Source organism: Alosa pseudoharengus, unplaced genomic scaffold, assembly GCF_046254945.1.
Source record: "Alosa pseudoharengus isolate Yale_2024_CS ecotype anadromous, Long Island Sound unplaced genomic scaffold, YU_APseudo_1.1 YU_APseudo_1.1_scf_11, whole genome shotgun sequence".
Classification (NCBI taxonomy): Eukaryota; Metazoa; Chordata; class Actinopteri; order Clupeiformes; family Clupeidae; genus Alosa; species Alosa pseudoharengus.
The window spans coordinates 31108242-31126439 of record NW_027468576.1 but is presented as its reverse complement, the minus strand read 5'-3'; the positions used below and the strand labels follow the sequence as shown (position 1 = coordinate 31126439).

Sequence of the window (18198 nt, the reverse complement as noted above, 5' to 3'; positions counted from 1 at the left end):
TTGTTGGTTGCTCAGCCAAAATGCCATTATATCAGGATAGTACATCATAACCCCCTGGTTCAGTTTGAGCCAAACACCGTGCACAGTGAAATAATATCACATATTGCGAGCGTACTATTACATACACACAGGGGTCATCAGTAGCCATAAAGCTCAAAGGAGATCCAAACATATGGATATCAGTCACTCTGATAGAGCATAATATATAAGCTGTACATTTTTTATGGCTTTGGCAAAAAGAGACAGGACAGATCTTATCTTTTCCTAATGCCCCATCCAGATAGAATGTCCTCAACAGAGGTGATAGAGCAGAAAAGTATACACGCCAAAGGCACACATGCCAGGATCATGAGGTGAAGTTAGAGTGCATGAAAGAAACAGTCTGGAACAAATGTTTAAGAGAATGTCAAGTGTCACCTCTGAGACGTAAAATTGCATCTTACATCATTTTTTTTGGATCAGACTAACAGTATAAGACTGCCCCTGGACTTTTACCACATAAGCATATTTTCAGATATCTGGAAAAACAAACATTGATATAAAAGAGTGATCTGTGTTTTACAGAGGAGAATCTATGCCAAAGCCCAGGACATCCTTTATAGAGAGCCATCCTCCACAAAGAATACCTCGGGCTGCTGTAAACTTTTAAGCAGGTATTTCTGTTCAAATGAACCAACAATGATGTCAAGATATGGAACACTACATTTGTACTTCCTACAGCCTGACCTGAAAACAACTTCAAAAAAGAGAATGTCCTCAAACTGGAGTAGGCGGAGTAATTCAAAAAATTGGGATCACTTCCGTGTGCGGACATCCTCTCTTTTGAAGTTGTTTTAAGGTCAAGAGTGTGGTGTGCAGACTCTCCCTCTCTTTTGTTTTACCTTCGTGTAATTTGTCCTGCACCTGGCCTAAAGAGAGGTGGGATGTGCACCACCCTACCACCCTACCAAACTTCAAACAACTTCCCTAATGGCTACACAGCAGCCGGGGCAACACTCACGTTCTCGCGGGGCATGCTGCGTGGGAAGAAGAAGTAGGGGACGGAGGCGAGGGCCAGGCCGGCTGAGGACACCAGGAGCCCCATCCACCACGCCCCCACCCAGCGGGGGTCAGCTGGGGTCAACTCCTGCATGGCTGCTCCAGGGTAGAGGAGGGGGGGGGGGGATTCGGTATATTTAAGAGACAGACAGTTTTTTGTGTCACAGTGCTGAAGAGGAACAATGTTTTTTGAGGTGGTTGAATTAGTGCCATTGTCAACACTTACAGCAGCTTGGTTGTTACTAATGAAATCATACAATGTTACAGACATATCGTAAATGTGCTAATTACCAACCATTTTGTTCGAAATTCTAAAACAACGATGTTTTTTAATACTTCAAAATAACATTTGATAAATGAACCTTACAATTTTCAGTAGCCATTGGTGTGTAGATTTGAACAAAATCTAGTTTGGTTCTTACCGGGGCTTTTACTGCCTGAAATATCCGATTTTGTCTACCATACTCGGAGTTTAGTGCTGGGCTGGTGGGTGCCTATTCCCAACCTTTCACACTGCACATCAACGGTTAGCCCGAGAATTCTCGTCGCAATTCAAAATTCCACTGGAGCTCCAAGCGGATTTGTACACGCAGCCTTACAACACTGTTTACAGCTCTTTGAGTCACGGTAAAATGTATTTTTTGGTACATAACTCATTTTGATACACTTATGGTATGGGTGCTTGCGTTTCTTTAGGAATCTGACGTTTTGGTTTGTATAGAAATGAGTATTAAGTGACACATACACGTAAGAAGTTGGACATATGGGACAGTTGGTAATATGTGACGTTCCGATATGAGAGGTGTAGTATTCTGAATAATCAGTTATTCGTGTACTATTCAGGTGAACAAAGAAAAAACTGAAGTACCGGTAATTATATTTTGGTAAAAAGGAGGAAAGACTTAGGGTTGCCACTGTCCTTGACACAAAAGAGTTGAAGGCAAAGGATACTGTTAAAAATATTGGTGTATTAATTGACAGTGATCTAAATTTCAACAGCTACAGCGATAGCGAAAGCGATAACTAAATCAGCTTTTTACCACTTCAAAAATATTGCCAAACTTAGAGGGCTGATGTCAAAACATGAATTAGAAAAACTCATTCATGCATTTATCTCCAGCAGGGTTGATTACTGCAATGGACTGTTCACAGGCTTTCCTAAAAAGACTATTAAACAGCTTCAGGTGATACAAAATGCAGCAGCTAGGATTCTAACAAAAACTAAAAGAACTGACCACATTACTCCCATTCTTAAGTCCCTGCACTGGCTTCCAGTAAGTCACAGAATTGACTTTAAAGCACTATTGCTTGTTTATAAATCAGTAAATGGAGCAGGACCTAAATATCTATCAGACATGCTTCAGCAGTACACACCTTCTCGTCCTTTCAGGTCCCAGGTGAAAAACCTGTTAGTAAAACCTACTGTTTTACCAGAACTAAACATGGTGAAGCAGCTTTTAGCTGCTTTGCGGCTCAGCTCTGGAACCAACTTTCGGATGACATTAAAAAGGCCCCAACTGTAGTCAGTTTTAAATCTAGACTTAAGACCAAACTGTTCTCAGATGCTTTCTGCTAACTGCTCTGAGTTACAAATTCTGAATCTGCCTTGATAATTATTCTACCTTGTCTTTTATTACTTTTTTACTACTTTTTGCCTTTGTTTTTTTTTTGCTTATTAATTATTCTTTATTTTTAAATGATTTTACCTTGTGTGTTTTATGTTTTCTTTTTATTATGATCTTTACCTTTTGAACTATTCTTTTGACTATATTGCCCTTCCTATTTGTTATTATTGTTTTGTTTTGTTTATGTAAAGCACATTGAATGACCTCTGTGTATGAAATGCTCTATATAAATAAACTTGACTTGACTTGACTTGACAGTAAAAGTATTCTAAAGCCTGCGCTGATGATTTAAGGTTTTGGCAAATGGAGAACCCTCAGCTAAAATGTTTATATAAAAGTGGTGAGCCACAAAAGCACTTAATTAAAACCCCCACAGATGGTTTATGAGGAATGGCACATGCACAATACCTGTATTCACTCTGTCAACATCTACATAGATCCTCAGCATCACTGAGCCAAGAAGGTATCCAATGGCAGGCCCAAACACAGACACAGCAAAGAGAATGGCTGCAAACATAAACATAAACAAACAATGTAAACATGTAAGTACAAAAACATATTCATAAATGTTGCTATACAAACAGATCTCTCTTTATATTCATACAACTTGATGCACCTTAATCTTAAGTGTTTACACATTAATAATACAATCCCCAGAACCATCATAGCGAGGACTCTATGCTGAATTCCTCCACTTATTGTTAGTAAAACCCATATGGGTTCACTTTAGCGTTTTATCCCAGAATAAATAAGATTAGGACTCAGACAGGACAGGACCAAAGTCAACACAGCCCAGAACTGTGTGGTCTGAGTGTACCCGGTGAGAGAGAACGAGAGAGAGGCGCTCTGTGTAAACAGACAGTAAGTGACAACGATATGTGGTGTTTGGATCCGGAAACCAAATTAAATCCCTATGATGGAGTTGCTCGAGTGAGCCATCAGCCATTATTGGCACTCAAGATAAGCCGAAAGGCAAATATCACCCGACGTCCAGGCGACTGGTCAGACGGAGACAGAAGAGCCATTAATGAGAGGGTCTAAGCTGTGTGGGGATAATCGAAGAAAGCTCACGCTGTCCTCGTAAGTAGAAAATAGCATGTGATGTTCCCTCCTCTGTTATTTTTTGTCTACACTATTATCTGTCACAACCTCCAGGAAAATGAGTATACGGTATACGGCTATCAGTGAATGTGTTGTATGGAACCTCCAACGTCAACACTGGTTTCACAAAAATACTCCCTGCTTTTCCACAGTACCCACAGAATAAAAGATGTGATTCAGGGGAACACCAGAGAGTTTACAAAGCTGCAGTATTTGTTGCTTGTCAGAAATGAGCAAATGCTTTGAGAACATTTGGGGATGAATTGGACCATTCTAGGAAAGGGCACATGTGCACGTCTTGGCAGCAAGTGTTAACAAATGGCAGCAGCAGGAGCCTCATTTTCCAAGTCTCCAGACACGTGCCAGCATTTGCATGGGCATTGCTTCAGGAATGGTCCAGCTCATTTCGAAACCAAGCTATCCATCTGATTTCTCAGATAGTCCTATAACATTGTACTGCTTCACACAGAATGCACCCAGAAGCTTTAGGCTAACTGATGTAACCCACTTCCAGTGAATTATGCTAAGCTAGACTAATGGTCTTCCTAGAAGTTCACTCCATGATCTTATGCAATGCCTCTGCAGCCCCTGAAGCGCTGCACCACATGAGTCACTCACCAATATAGAGCGGAGAGTTGCCCGGGCCAGCAAAGTCGTCGATGTAGGAGATGCCAAAGGGCTGGATGGGCACGGAGCCGATGCCAAAGAGCAGCTGGGCAGTGGCCATGAGCAGCCACAGGCTGCTGGTGTCCACCAGGCGCTTGGCATCGTCCTGCCCACACGCATCGGCACTGGAGGAGTTGAGACGGGGCACACACAAGTCCCGACGGTCCGCTGCAGATGGGGAGAGAGAGAGATAGAGAGAGAGAGAGAGAGAGAGAGAGAAAGAAAGAGAGAGAGATTTTACATCTGTTATTTTCTTTATTTAGCCTATTCATATTTTCTTATTTTTTTATTATTATTATTTTAATGTAAAGCACTTTGGTGGGGCAATGGTGTTGCTTTTAAATGTGCTATAAAAATAAACTTGACTTGACTAGAGAGAGAGAGTGAGAGAGAGACAGAGAGAATAAAGTAGAGTGAGAGAATGAGAGAGTCATCTAGATGTTTCATAATCTCTATGATTCTGCCTTTTCTGTTTTGATGTTTTAAATGACGTGTCTGCTCTATGCTTTGGCTGTGTCATTTTCATTTAACCCTTAAAGGTATGGATTTTTGATCATTCTAGCATAACATTCCGTTCCGCAACAATTCAAGGTTCTAAAATTCTATATTGAATTCAATGAACCCAGATATTCTTTAGAACGTTCATTTTTCCAAACATTCCCGTCACACCGGTGTGACGGTACACCTTTAAGGGTTAAACGATCTGTATGATAAAGTGCATTGAATTGAATTCATTTGAGAGAGAGAGAGAGACAGAGAGAGAGAGAGAGACAGAGAGAGAGAGAGACAGAGAGAGGAAGGGGTTGACAGGGGACAGAGAGAGACATAAAAGTTACAGAGGAGACACAGAGAGGAAAAGACTGAGAGAGAGAGAGGAAGAAAGAGAGATTGAGTGAGGGAGGAAGGGAGGGAGGGGTAGGAGACACTGGGTTGCTGTACAGACATGATCCTCATAAAAACCCAATTAGACCCTGCGCTGCCTCCACAGTCTGTGCTTCCTGACATGGGGAGGATGCTGAGCATGGAAGCACAGATGTCGTCCCCATAAAACTCAATGGGCCTCACAACGGGCTCTGGCCCATCTTCGCTGACCCCTGCGAGCAAGGCTGACGTGCGGGGTCCAGACACACACACACACACACACAAACACACACAAGGACCTGGGGTTGAACCAGACCAGGAAGAGAGGGGGGGATCTGGGGTTGAGAGGGGAGCGGAAAGGAGCGGAGGGCTGGAGAGATACGACTAATCCTCTTGGCTTTCTTGGAGTGTGTCGAGATTAACGTTTTTCCAACTGATTTATGCACTGGCTCAGGCACACAGCACCTGCGGGCAGGCCTAAACAAACACACACTCGATACCCACACACCGTATCACAGGAACTCTCTCTGACACACACACACACACACACACACACACACACACAGACACACACACAGACACACACACAGACACACACACATACATGTATTAACACATGTGCGAAGAAACACACACGTACACACACACACATACGTACAGATACATACACAAATACATTCATTCCGTAAAATTATACATCTTTCTTTCTCTCTCTCTCTCTCTCTCTCTCTCTCACACACACACACACACACTCCACTTCACTGTGTAATATGCCTCAGTGCAGAGTCAACGGTTCAAAACCTGCACTTATCAGAGCTGCCAGTAAAGTTTTCAATATGTATTTGACTATTATAAATACAGAGAGAGAGAGAGAGAGAGAGAAAGTGAAAGACAGAAGCAGACAGATATTAAATTGATTGTAGGTTGTTGGGAAGGTCCAAAACAAACTCATTTTGTTGGTAGTAAATTTATATTGTTTACAAGTTCCGTCTGTCTTGTTTTCAATTAAATGTTATGAAAGTTATGGGTTGGTTAATACGCACTGTAGCCTCCACAAATCCAGTCTCAAGACATTATTATTTTGTCTGTTTTATGAGGTTCTTTTAAGTTTATTTTTTATTTGCAAATTTAATTAAACTACACACTCTATTTCCGACTGAAATTTATAGCTTTAATCTACGCATATGCTTAACTAAAATCCCACATTATAATTCAGTTTTGTCCACAAAATGCTTTAAGCATCATCCATGAGAAGATTTTCAATTAACTTCATTATTAACGTAATAAAACTAATCCTTGCCTTTGGGGAAGTACTATCCAAACACAAAATAAAAACACTTCAGTGTCCCTTACCTGGCTAACACAACTAACCTTATACAGAGGTCATTGCAGGCTTTTGTTTGGCAGTGCGTAACGCACACAAAAAAAGAGATTCTCCCACACTAATGCTGCACACAAACGTATTGTTGTGTCTGCTCTGATTCAAATTAGCAGACTTTCCCACTGGGTGTTCGTGGATGGTAAAACAGCATATGGAGGCGGATCACGACAGCACAGGATAAGCAATTTTTTCCTCCCTAAAAACTGTGCATGCTGCCTAAAAATGTGCATACATTACCTGTCTTAACATTCTGCACTTTACCCAAAATGATAAGAAGTTGTGTAAATGTACAACTATTTAAATATGCTGCGTGCACCACCAGGAGAAGCAGAATCTCTACCTTTGGTCACACAGGCAGAATACAGAAGAGTATCAGCAGAAGAAATAGGTTGGCCTCTGACCTCAGGGGAGGTAATAAATGATACAAATAGTCTACAGAGGTAGTCTTACCATGCATCACAGTGTCATACGTGTAATTCTCAGACAGGAAATGAGGTAGGGCTAGAATCAACGCGCTGACTGACATCATAAGACTCCCAAATCCGATGAAGCGTGGGCGGTGCACCCGGCTCCCCAGGTAACTCACAAAGACAATCAGCACTGTGTTGCTCACCTGTATGTGACAGAGAGAGAGTGACAGAGAGAGGGGAAAAGTTTGAGGGGTAAATGGCAAAAGTGGGTCATCTTAGAGACAGAGTTTAGAGGGTTACTTTATTGCATTGCACAGTTTTTCAATTATCACTGTGCATCTCTCTGAAGTGGGCACCCACACCTTGATGGTCTTATATCACAGTTCAGTCAAAGAATGGAGAGAGAGATAGAGAGGAAGAGAGAGAGGGAGAGGCAGCAGCAGGAAAAGATCGAAAGGGAGAGAGAAGCCACAAATAGATGCTATCTTTAACGCCCTCGTAGAGCATGAATCAAATCCAGCGAGTCTGTCCAAGGCAAGTTCCTACTGTCTGTTAGCTATCTTGACTTCAAGCCCAGACAACTCTACCCCTATCATTGTTTGCCATTCACCAGACAAAAGCATTTAGTATGCCCTCAAAGGACCAATCAAGCACAACAGGGAAAGGATTATTTCCAAAACCCACTGTGGTAAACAAATAAGACAGCAAAAAGCCTTTCTGATAGACTTTAAAGTACTCAGAAAAGTACTCCAAGTGTACGCTGATCCAAAGGGGAACATTGCAGAGCCATAACTGTGACTAATGACTTAAACTCCTGCGAGTTTGTCTGCAGGTAGCTGTTCAAATTCCCACAGCCCCTGCGAAGACTACAAATGCCAAGGCTGAGGCTCTTGAAACGGAGGTGAGGAACACCGCAGGACGGGGGATAACAACTGGATAGTGTGGCTGGCTGGTGGACTGGCTGGCTGGGACACATTTGTTTATGCTACGCACTCTCCACTCTCTTTCATCCTTGAGCCAGCACAGTCTGTTCCCTAACGTTTCTTGATGAATTTTCGTGGTGGAGCAGAAGGAGCTTTTTTTTTTTTACCTGGAAGAATACTAACAGCAAAGAGGGTTGCTGAGCTGCGACCTTTGTTTTGCACGGGATTGTTATGGCGCTGTATCTGCTCAGTGAGATGCCACACACCCAAGAGAGCCATTTGTGGCATCACTTTACTTCTCCCCCTGTTGATGCAAAGTCCCTTACCTGTCCAAGAGGGCCAAGAGACAAAAATGTGTGACAAGTCCTCCTGGTGTGTCTCCTGTTAGCTTAGACATTAAGCCCTTTCAGACATATGTATAAGACCGGAGGTTCTGCGGATGTTAAACGGTGGGGCCGTATATCTGACGACATAAACAGTCATATGGAAGTCCAAACTTAGCCGGTTGTTCTACTGCTCCCCCCCTTAGTATTTCCTCCGGACATTATGTAAATGTGCTGTGTCTGAATGAAGCGTAGAACCTCGTGAGAGGGTGTGTCGATGACGTTTCTTTCTTGCGTCTATGTGGTGGGGGCACTTAAATCTATCTGACTTAAGGCCATAAATGCCAGTGTCATGATGGAGTGGCATAGTGCTGTCCAGAAAATCTCCGACCTGGAAAGATGCAGACATCACGGAGCTACTGTCCATGAGGGCAGACAGCATTGTGATAGAACACGTGAAGGGAATGGCAAGAGACATGTTGATGTAGCCTACAACCACATCGCAGGGTTTTGGACGGCAGGCTGCTTACCTCATGCAGAGAGGAGATGGTGCCTGAGGAGTAACTGTTGAGGCCGAAGCGCCGCTCGATGGTGGTGATGGTGCTCTTGAAGTAGGAGCTGTACAGCAGTTGGGTGAGCTGGAGCAGACCATGGCAAAGGACAAACAGCTGGAGAGAGACAGCAAGTGAGTGTGTGTGTGAGAGAGAGAGAGAGAGAGAGGGTGGAAGGAAGAAAAAGAGAGAATGAAACCAATGCTATGCTCTATCACAAAGTTATACCATTTTACATACAGCAAAACATAAGACTTCCATGTAAAAGATGTCATGTCTACAGTGTTTAACTTACACTGAAATACATGACTTTTGAAGACATAACCTCTGTGGTTGGTACCTCTAATTTTTGAACACTGATACCTCTAATTTTTGAACACACATTTTTTAACCATTATTTATTTTGGTTCAAGCATACGTATAAGCCGACCCTTATTCTCAGGATGTTCCTTTACCCAGCACGACCCTGACAATCTCCCAGAGATAAACTCCTCAGCCTGATTGCAGTCAGCTAGACCTCCACTGCGTGAGTCCAGTGACTGCATCCCAGACAGGGAGACTGGGGAAGAGAGGGAGCTCTTGCTCCATTGAGAGGGTGACGTGAGCCCCCCAGCATACTGATGTTCATGTGGCGAACTCGATACTCCCTATCTTACTTATCGCAATTCCATCAAACTATCAGATCGCTGTTGCTGAAATCAACCTCATATCTCATGCCTTCAGGGTAAGCTCTGACGTCGTAACGTGCGCATGTAAAGCCCCAAGGACAGTCGTGTGTGGGAGACCGAGTTAATACAGTCGAAAACCTGGTTCGGCGTTTCAGGCCCCGAAGGCCTGTGAGCGAAACCACAAGGATTACCCTTCACCTACATTCTGTAACAGACACACTTGGAGGCTGTGTCTTTCTTGCAATTGCCTGGCTGTTGAATTGCCAAGAGAATCACACATTCTCAATCAAATTGTGGCTCCCCATATGAGCACCAATCAAAACACACACGCACACACACACACACACACACACACACACAGAGAGAGACCATCATTCTCCCACTCTCTAGTCATTAACACTGGATCCCAGAGGCAAGTGAGGGGCCTATAGAACAGGCTGTAGAATGGATGCTCGGACTGGTGGCGGCTCTGCTTTCAATTAGCGACGCGGAAGCAGTTCTATCTGCTTTAAGCCAGAAGGACTGACCTGGCTCAGGGCCAGTGTGAAGATACTGACAGCTTCTCTTCTCGGAAGCTACTGGATGGAATGCTCTCTTTTGACCAGCTCTGAAATCCAGCACACACACACACACACACACAGGCTAGTCTCACTTCCCTTGTCGATAAAGACAATATATACTAGAAGCAGCAGTGGCAACAGCTATTTGTCTGTTGTGTGCAGCGCATTAACCTAGATTCTGAGCCTGAGCGACTCTATAAGGATGTCTGCTCAGTATGAACAAAGATGATCTTTTGTGTCCCTTTTTTTTTGGGGGGGGGGGGGTCATTTGCTTTTGCGGGTGAGACGATGATGCGAGTCCAGCTAATGTGTAGATCAGAGTCCTCTTCAGTTTTCGAATGCACTCCAAGAGCCTGCTCCCCTACCGCACCTCTGCCCATGGCTGCGACACCTACATGAGACACTCTGGACCTTTACTCAGCCACACCAGTGGAGGCCATGTGGGGCACTGAAGGGGGTTTTGCGGGCGGTGGGAATCTGAAGGGACATGTTGAGATTTGGATGGGATTTCCTGCGCAAACACTCGATGTAAATCCGTCCCTTCTGTTGCACGCGGACTGCCACGGAGGAGAGCGGGAGGGAGCGGGCCTAAGCCCCCGCGTCTCTCTCTGGAACAGCTAATGCTCCCATTAAGGCCCCGCTTTATGGTTCGTTAGCGCGCACAATAGACGCTTTTACGCAGTTACTAAAAATTCAGCTTTGTTTCTTTTCCTTTCTTTCTCTTGTGGTGAAATTGTGTTTAATTGTGGATGTTCGTTTTTTTCCCCAGCGGGAGCTATTTTGCTCCAGTCCTTCATATGAACGTCTTTGTTAGGGTACTTGAATGGCATTTCTCACTCTCTTGTACACACTCTCTCTCTCTTTCTCTGTTTATCTCTGCCTCTGTTTTTCTCCCTCTTACAGTCTTCCTCTTTCAGCGCTGAGTACTATTATCAAAGTCGAATATTGCCACACATTGGTTGAAACCATAGCTCTCTCTCTCTTGCTCTCTCTCTCTCTAGCGTAAAGCACAGAGATTTTAACTCTCTCTGAACTTACGCAGGTGGCCGAAAAAGTGTTATTTTTAGGTGCACGTTTTTGGTAGGCTTTGAGAGAAAAGGTCTGGAAGCGCTCAAGAGAGCTGCGCACAGCGTGAGAGCCCCAGCGTGTGAGTGCATGCACGTGTGTTTCACCGTGGCCCGTGGGCTTGCCGACGGTCTCGGGCCGACTTTAAAAGGGCTCTACGTCTTCCCTGACAGCTCATAACTCAAAGAAGGCCTCTGAGATGACAGCCGAGGTGAGGAAGAATTGCATCTCGCATAACTTTGCGCTTTTAAGGAGAGCCTCAAACACTGGCATGCTCATCGACACAGAAACACACACATACATGCAAGCTCTTGTTGTTCCAAGAGAAAGACACGACTTGTGTTCCTTTGTGTGTCACAGTGAAACGTCGAACATGAACGCTTACATATTAGCAGGACATCAGCGTTCGCTCATTCTCTCGTTCGCTTCCTGCCTACCGCACCTAAACAGGCACTTTCAGTCGAGTCATCAATCAGGATTTGTCATCTTGCCTACGGCCTTGTGACTGGGGTGATCCCTCACCGTGTGACACCTCTGACACACGCATTGCGTGCAGACGGCCGCAGGCTTCCTCCTGCAGGTACTATGACTCTCCCGTCTTTTTAATTAGGCAATGTGCAACGTTTACAAGGTCTATTAAAGATGGATCTGTGCAGTTTGAAGTGGTGAGGGTTTTTATAACAGATTTATCTGATTTGATCTTCCTTTTACCTTATTACTGCAGCATTTTTTTCATGAGTTAACCGCCAGAAGGGGGGCCACAACTGTTTGAGCTACATGCATGTCAATTTTCAAGAAAAGGGCTACCTTTGATTTGATCTGTGTATGAAGTTGTGTATTTTGTCTCTTGTCCGAGCATTTTATTATGAGTGCAGGGTTTCTAAACCACTCTGACCAGAGAATGGCCTATAGCTCTGTGTCTCATGATCTTTGAAATACACAGCTTAGGTTTCATCTATAAATTACTATAATGACTACAAAGTTTCCAAGCTTAGGTTCCCTAGTGTATGTGTATGGCATGCATCCAGCCCCAACCACTACAGTGAATGTGGGTCTCCTGACAGGCACAGGGATACTGAATTATTCCATGCTTCCTGTACTGTTGAAAGGTGCTGAGAAAGTCCAGGATGCAGGAGGGATATTTTCATACCAAAGGATTGTAAGTGAAAGTGGTCTCTGTATCCAATCTCTGTCTTTTTCTTTCTGTATCTCCCCTTCTTATTCTCTCTCTCTCTCTCTTTCTCTCTCTCTCTCAAAGTGGAACAGGCTTTACTGTTCAGAACATGTAAGGTAGTTTTCCACTACAATCTGTGGAACGCTTGGATGCATCATGGCTGGAATGTCTACAAGTGTCTCGACCCGTAGTCCCCTGGCGACCATTGTCTCCTTCCAGTGTCCAGCAGAGAGGAGAGAATCAGGGGAAGCTAGGGCTTCCACTTTTCCTGTCTCTTTTTTGTTCTGTAACTCACTTGGGTTGGAAATCCCTGAAAAAGCAACCTTAAAATATGTCTCTTCTTCCCAGAAATAAACAAGGAAAGGTGTACCAAGCCTTTCAACAACTGAAAAATCCCATGAGCTGACCAAAAACAAAACAACCGACAACTACAACAGAGTTGAAAGCAAACAGAGAGATCATAGCATACCTGAACTCCACTCTTGCAGGTAGATGTGACATGTACCAACACAAGAAAAACAACCAAAGCCTGAACCAGCATTCTGCATTTCACCTTGACAACTGGGAGATGCAGATAGCTTCCTATTTGACTGAGTGAACAGAGGTTACGATTGGCCACAAACAAAACACACACAGACCAAATTGTGTGTCTTGCTATTCAGCCGATATCCTGAAATCAGGTGTTTTCTGTAGTACATTTCCCCTCAGCCGCGGCAGAGTTTCTGCTTTTCCTTTTCTGAGAAGCCTTCTGAAAGCCTGCACAGTTGATGGAGCACAAACACACAAATTAGTCGGCCCCGAAAAGAGTGCTGCCAAAGTTTGAAATAAAAGGGAAAAAAAAACATAATAGTGAGCGGTTGCAGGCTAACATTAGGAGACACACAACACACACACACACACACACACACGTAAACACGTACACACAAAGTCTGAAAAGCATCACTGGGCTGTGTCGAATACGGTATCGAGTTGACCTTGTTCTCAAATACCATGGCTGGCACACCCTGACTTTATCTAAAAGGCTCAGTTGACAAATGACCATACTTGTCATAAACTCTGCACAACAAAGCACTACTGTATGCTCCAATTGAACCCGTACTCTTGGATACTGCTGGCTCATAGCCATGTGCTAAATCACTCTTGTTTTGCATTGTACCAGAACTCTATTCAATCTGACTCTGGTGCCGAGTGATCACCTTAAAAGACACTGTTTTCTTTCAAGTCCATTAAATCCCCGGCAACCCACGACAAAGGGTCTCCATACCAGTTTAAATAGATGATTACGGCCTTTGGACAGTTATGTTTACAGTGAGGGCTTTACCTGTGACGTCATAGTTTACATGTACATCGTTTGTCATAATGGTCCTACATGAATCTCAACTCAGCATCAAACTCACAGATACATGCACACACAGACACACGCACACACAGAGAGACGCACACACAGAGAGACGCACACACAGACACACGCACACAGAGAGACGCACACACAGACACACGAACTGACATGGCCACACAACATTATGTAAGACCTTTATGCTCATGAAAGCTGCATTCAACAGGCCTTGAAGAAAGACCACCTGGTTGGGAGATGAATATGTGTGTGGGCGTGTGTGTTTTCAGAGAACCAAAAATAGATTGAGGACAGGGGGATCTGCAAAGGGCCCAGGATGGATACTGACTTCCATTCACACACACACACACACACACACACACACACAAACACACACACACCGCTGATCTACGCAGGGTGTAAACAGACCTACCACAGGCCTGATGAGCAGCACTCAGGCTAAACACAGGAGGTTTGCGGCAGAGGCCAGCACATGGATACCTGTGTGTTACGTTTGGACAGGGACGGACCTCCTCGTCTGTGCAACCCCTCAACCATCTCCTCCAACAGATCACTCACTTTCATAACGGCAGTGGGATAACTCAGGTCAAAACTCCCAACGCTCCAAACAGAATGCAATGTGGCTGACAAATTATGGACAAAACATCAAAATAGCCAACTTTGCCCTGTGACAAACAAGGATCGGTGCCAGTGTGCCATCGCTGAGATGATTTTGTCCATTAGGAGGGTAAAACAATAGCGCGCTATTTTGGCAGACCTCCATCATGTTTGAGTTTAACATTACAGCCTCCTGTAGGACGTGTCGAAAAAACAACAACCAACCATCAGTAATGATTTACAGCCACAATATCGTCGTGGTGGTTACCAGAGAATAATAGGCCAAATATGCAGTCAGTTACAAGATGAATGATGTTCCAAAATCTAAACAATGATTCATAAAACTGAAACGGTCCCTCTCTCTCTCTCTCTCTCTCTCTCTCTTACACACACACACACATACACACTTGCTCTCTCTCATCCTCTTACTCTCTCTCTCTCTTTCCCCATCTCTCTCTCTTTCTCACTCTCTCGTTCTCTCTCTCCCCCCATCTCTCTTCAAGTATTAAGCTGTTTGAACGCTTGTTTGTTTGTTTGCAAGATCCTGGCTGGCCAGTGGAGGTTTCTCAACAAGAAAGACTATTGTTACTGATTTTTCACACATGGTTGGACAATATTCCTAGTCCTAATCATGTCTAGTATATGATGTCCTAATAGACTGGCAAATATGCAGAGTTAACTACAGAGAGCGTCTCCTAATTCTGTGCGTGGAGATTTATCGAGACATCCCAAATGAATTTTACGGCTCTCATGGATTTATGAGTTTTTATTCTACCTCAAATGAGGACATTAAGGATGTCTACTCAGACTCGCATTTAAACACTAATTTGCCAGGATTGCATGGTCATAATACATGTATCATTTTGTTCTTATTTAAAAACGACATGCTGAAATTGGGGCTATTTTTTGTATTCTTGTATTTCTTTGTCTGGGAGGCTATAAAAATTGTTCTCAACTCAAGAGGATTCTGCACCTGTTTCTTTTATCTCTGTTCATGCTTGAATTCAATAAACAAAACTGGGTTCAACTCCAAAACGGACTTGTTTTCCCTCTACAACCTGGCGTGGTCAGCACTACCATGAACTGAGGCGAACTAGTCAGACGACTGCCAAGAAACAAATCTTTTTTTTTTGAAAATACATAAATAAAATCTTCAACAGTGGCTGACTGTAGAGCTGATCTGGTCCTCCACATACGAGCCAGGTCTGGCCTTGGTCCACCCCAGTGTCTGCTAGTCTGGGTCAATCTGAAACTCTGCTTTCTTTCAATCCATTAAGAACTGCCCCAACCGGCAAACAGTCTGTCTGCCAGGCTTTATCTGATCAAATGTGCGTGCCTGCTGATCAGAAAGCCATACATCAAACAGTCTGACACCAGTATTACTACACAAAGTACTGCAGTAAGTCACAAACACACAAATCACCTTGTCTTGTGGAGCCAGACATCCACAATAAATATACGTATACATATAGCATATACATTTATTTACATATTTAGACAACTTAACTAAGTTATTTGATTTAAATGACAGTGGGGGCAAGGTGTGATGACAGTGAATTCCCAATGTACCAATGCCTTTGACATAGCTGGCTGTAAGCCTATCTGCCCAGCCTGGCCAGTATTATTCTGTATCATCATCCACTACATTTCCCCCACGCTGGCTCCAAATAGGTGCTTTCACTTACTGGAGCACAAGCAGTTCAAGGTTTACATACCATCCGTACCACTGATAACAGGGGGCAAAGCATAAATTAGCATGCCCTGTTTGTGACCACACTATGCTTAGGCATGGTTTACACAACAAATATGAGCCTATCATTGAGCTGCAAGTGCTGAACATCATTTCCAGTGATGGATTAAAGAAATCAAGAAACAGCAAAGATGCTGATGTCTCAACCAGCTTTCACTCAATGAGGTACTTTGTTATAGCCAAGTGACATGTTTCTGCAGTTTCACTGGGCTTACTGCATGTATATATATAGTTTTCTGCATATTTGCAACTGATACCGGCATTGCTGCACTCCTCTGAACACTCTTACTGAACTCTCAAGACTCAAAAAATACTACCTGAATAAAGACCATGTCAGAAATCTTAGTAGTATCTGAACTTTGCAAACCATGCCATACGCAGACGAACTGTATTCATGCTGTGATAAGAAATATCATAGAGCAGGACCTTAAGATCACCTGTTCAGCACTACCCTAGCTTAATAACTAGACACGTGAGAGACTGTAAACTTTAAGCGCCGGTGAACAGAAGCTACCACTTGACATTACTCACCGTACTCTATTAGAGAGTAGTGTGACAATATTGTAGCTGACTGACTAGTGAACGAGGAGGACCAAAGGTTGCAAATCAAAATGTATGCACGTGCGCAAAGTTTCATCCATGCACGATATTAATAGAATAGCATAGTCCTAGGAATGTAATCAGCTATTCTTCTATTTCTAACGACTAATATTAACATCTGTAAAGTGGGTGGTATAGCATTGACATAGCATAGGCCTACCTTGATGTTGGAAAATATCGATGCTTTGGGTTTTTTGATATCTTTAGCGTATATCTCCATGTCTACAGATCTCAACGGGTTAAGGCTGAATCGCTGGATGAACTTCTCCTCCCAGTTGTTTTCTGCAGGGGATCAGCCCAGTCAGTGTCTCTACTCGGGTGAACTTCTATGAGGGGTTTTTATTTTATCACCCGCTGTGATGTAATAAGACTCAGCCCACATGTCCATGCGCAAATGTTTTGGTGACCATATTTGGCGCACCTAACCTGTCTAAACGGATCCCCCTGTGACATGTTAACGTTACTCATGTACATGTCATTAGGAGTCTGCAAGTCTGCAATTACAGCAGTTTGAGAATACAGTAGCCTAGGTGTCATAGAATGTTGTTCCCCCGTGAACATGATTAAACCGTTCAGAGCACGCGATGTTGCTTTTTTAATCCTGTGTGTGTGTTTTTGAAGGATGAGGTGCTGTTTAGACGACATGTCTAAATGTACTTCATCTGTCATTCCGTTTTCCCGAAAAGGCGCTCCAACGGAGTCAAGTCGCTTCCGATGAGTCCAAAATATACTGTCGGTAAATGCAGTGGCAGTGATGGGCGCAGTTCACTTAACAACAAGACAACGTAACTTATGTACCAGTATCATATGTTGTTATTTCTCTGAAAGACAAAAAAGAAAGCAGCTTTAACCTCATTCAAAATTGACCGTCATTATTATAATTCACAGTGAAGCGTCTCTGTCAATGTGCGCCAATGCAACAATTTGTAGGAACAAATTTACCAAGTAGACGTTGGCTATGGGTTCCGCTGTTGCCTACTATAAAGTGTGTAAATCTCTCCACGGTTTAAAAGTGTACACCACACGGTCACTTTGAGCTGTCTATCAATTTTTAATGTACATGCAAGTAGGGCGTGTTATCTATACATTTATGTGCAGCATGCTATAAAACTTGTTAAACAAGTGTGATAAAACGCTGCAGATCTGCAGTGTCATTGTCTCGTTGCTTTCCTGTTGCTGTATGTTGTACAGAGTAGCAAACTTTGGGGATCAATAATGTTAATCTATCACATTACGCGCGTCATTCCGCACTCCACAGCCCTATCTCTATTTCTATCTTTCCTCTTAATCAAACTGTATCGATTATGGATAAAACCCTGTCCACGTAGACAGACCATTTTTATTCCACCCAAGTCTTAGCTATACTGAGCTATAAGCCATGCCTTATGTAAAATGCTATTTGTTACGATGGTTATCAAGAAAAATAAATGTCTGAGACTCCAAGTATTGATCATCAAGAAAAAACTGAACAATTGACTATATCAATCAAACAATAGACAGACCATCCTTGCCTTCAATACAATGGAATCAACACATTTCACAGAGAGATTG

The 18198-nt window shown here is 43.4% G+C and overlaps 1 protein-coding gene across 1 annotated transcript in view; it reads right to left on the bottom strand.

Moving 5' to 3' along the window:
* slco2a1 (solute carrier organic anion transporter family, member 2A1) overlaps nt 1–16960 on the bottom strand; it is a 30392-nt gene extending 13432 nt beyond the window's left edge. The window contains exons 1-6 of the mRNA XM_076278860.1: nt 16808–16960; nt 8859–8996; nt 7123–7285; nt 4383–4598; nt 3072–3170; nt 1001–1134 (exon numbers count right to left, since the gene is read on the bottom strand). Of these exons, the coding sequence (XP_076134975.1) occupies nt 1001–1134; nt 3072–3170; nt 4383–4598; nt 7123–7285; nt 8859–8996; nt 16808–16867 (810 nt within the window). The 5' untranslated portion in view covers nt 16868–16960. The remainder of the gene's footprint in view (nt 1–1000; nt 1135–3071; nt 3171–4382; nt 4599–7122; nt 7286–8858; nt 8997–16807) is intronic.
* Between the last annotated feature and the right edge of the window lie 1238 nt (nt 16961–18198).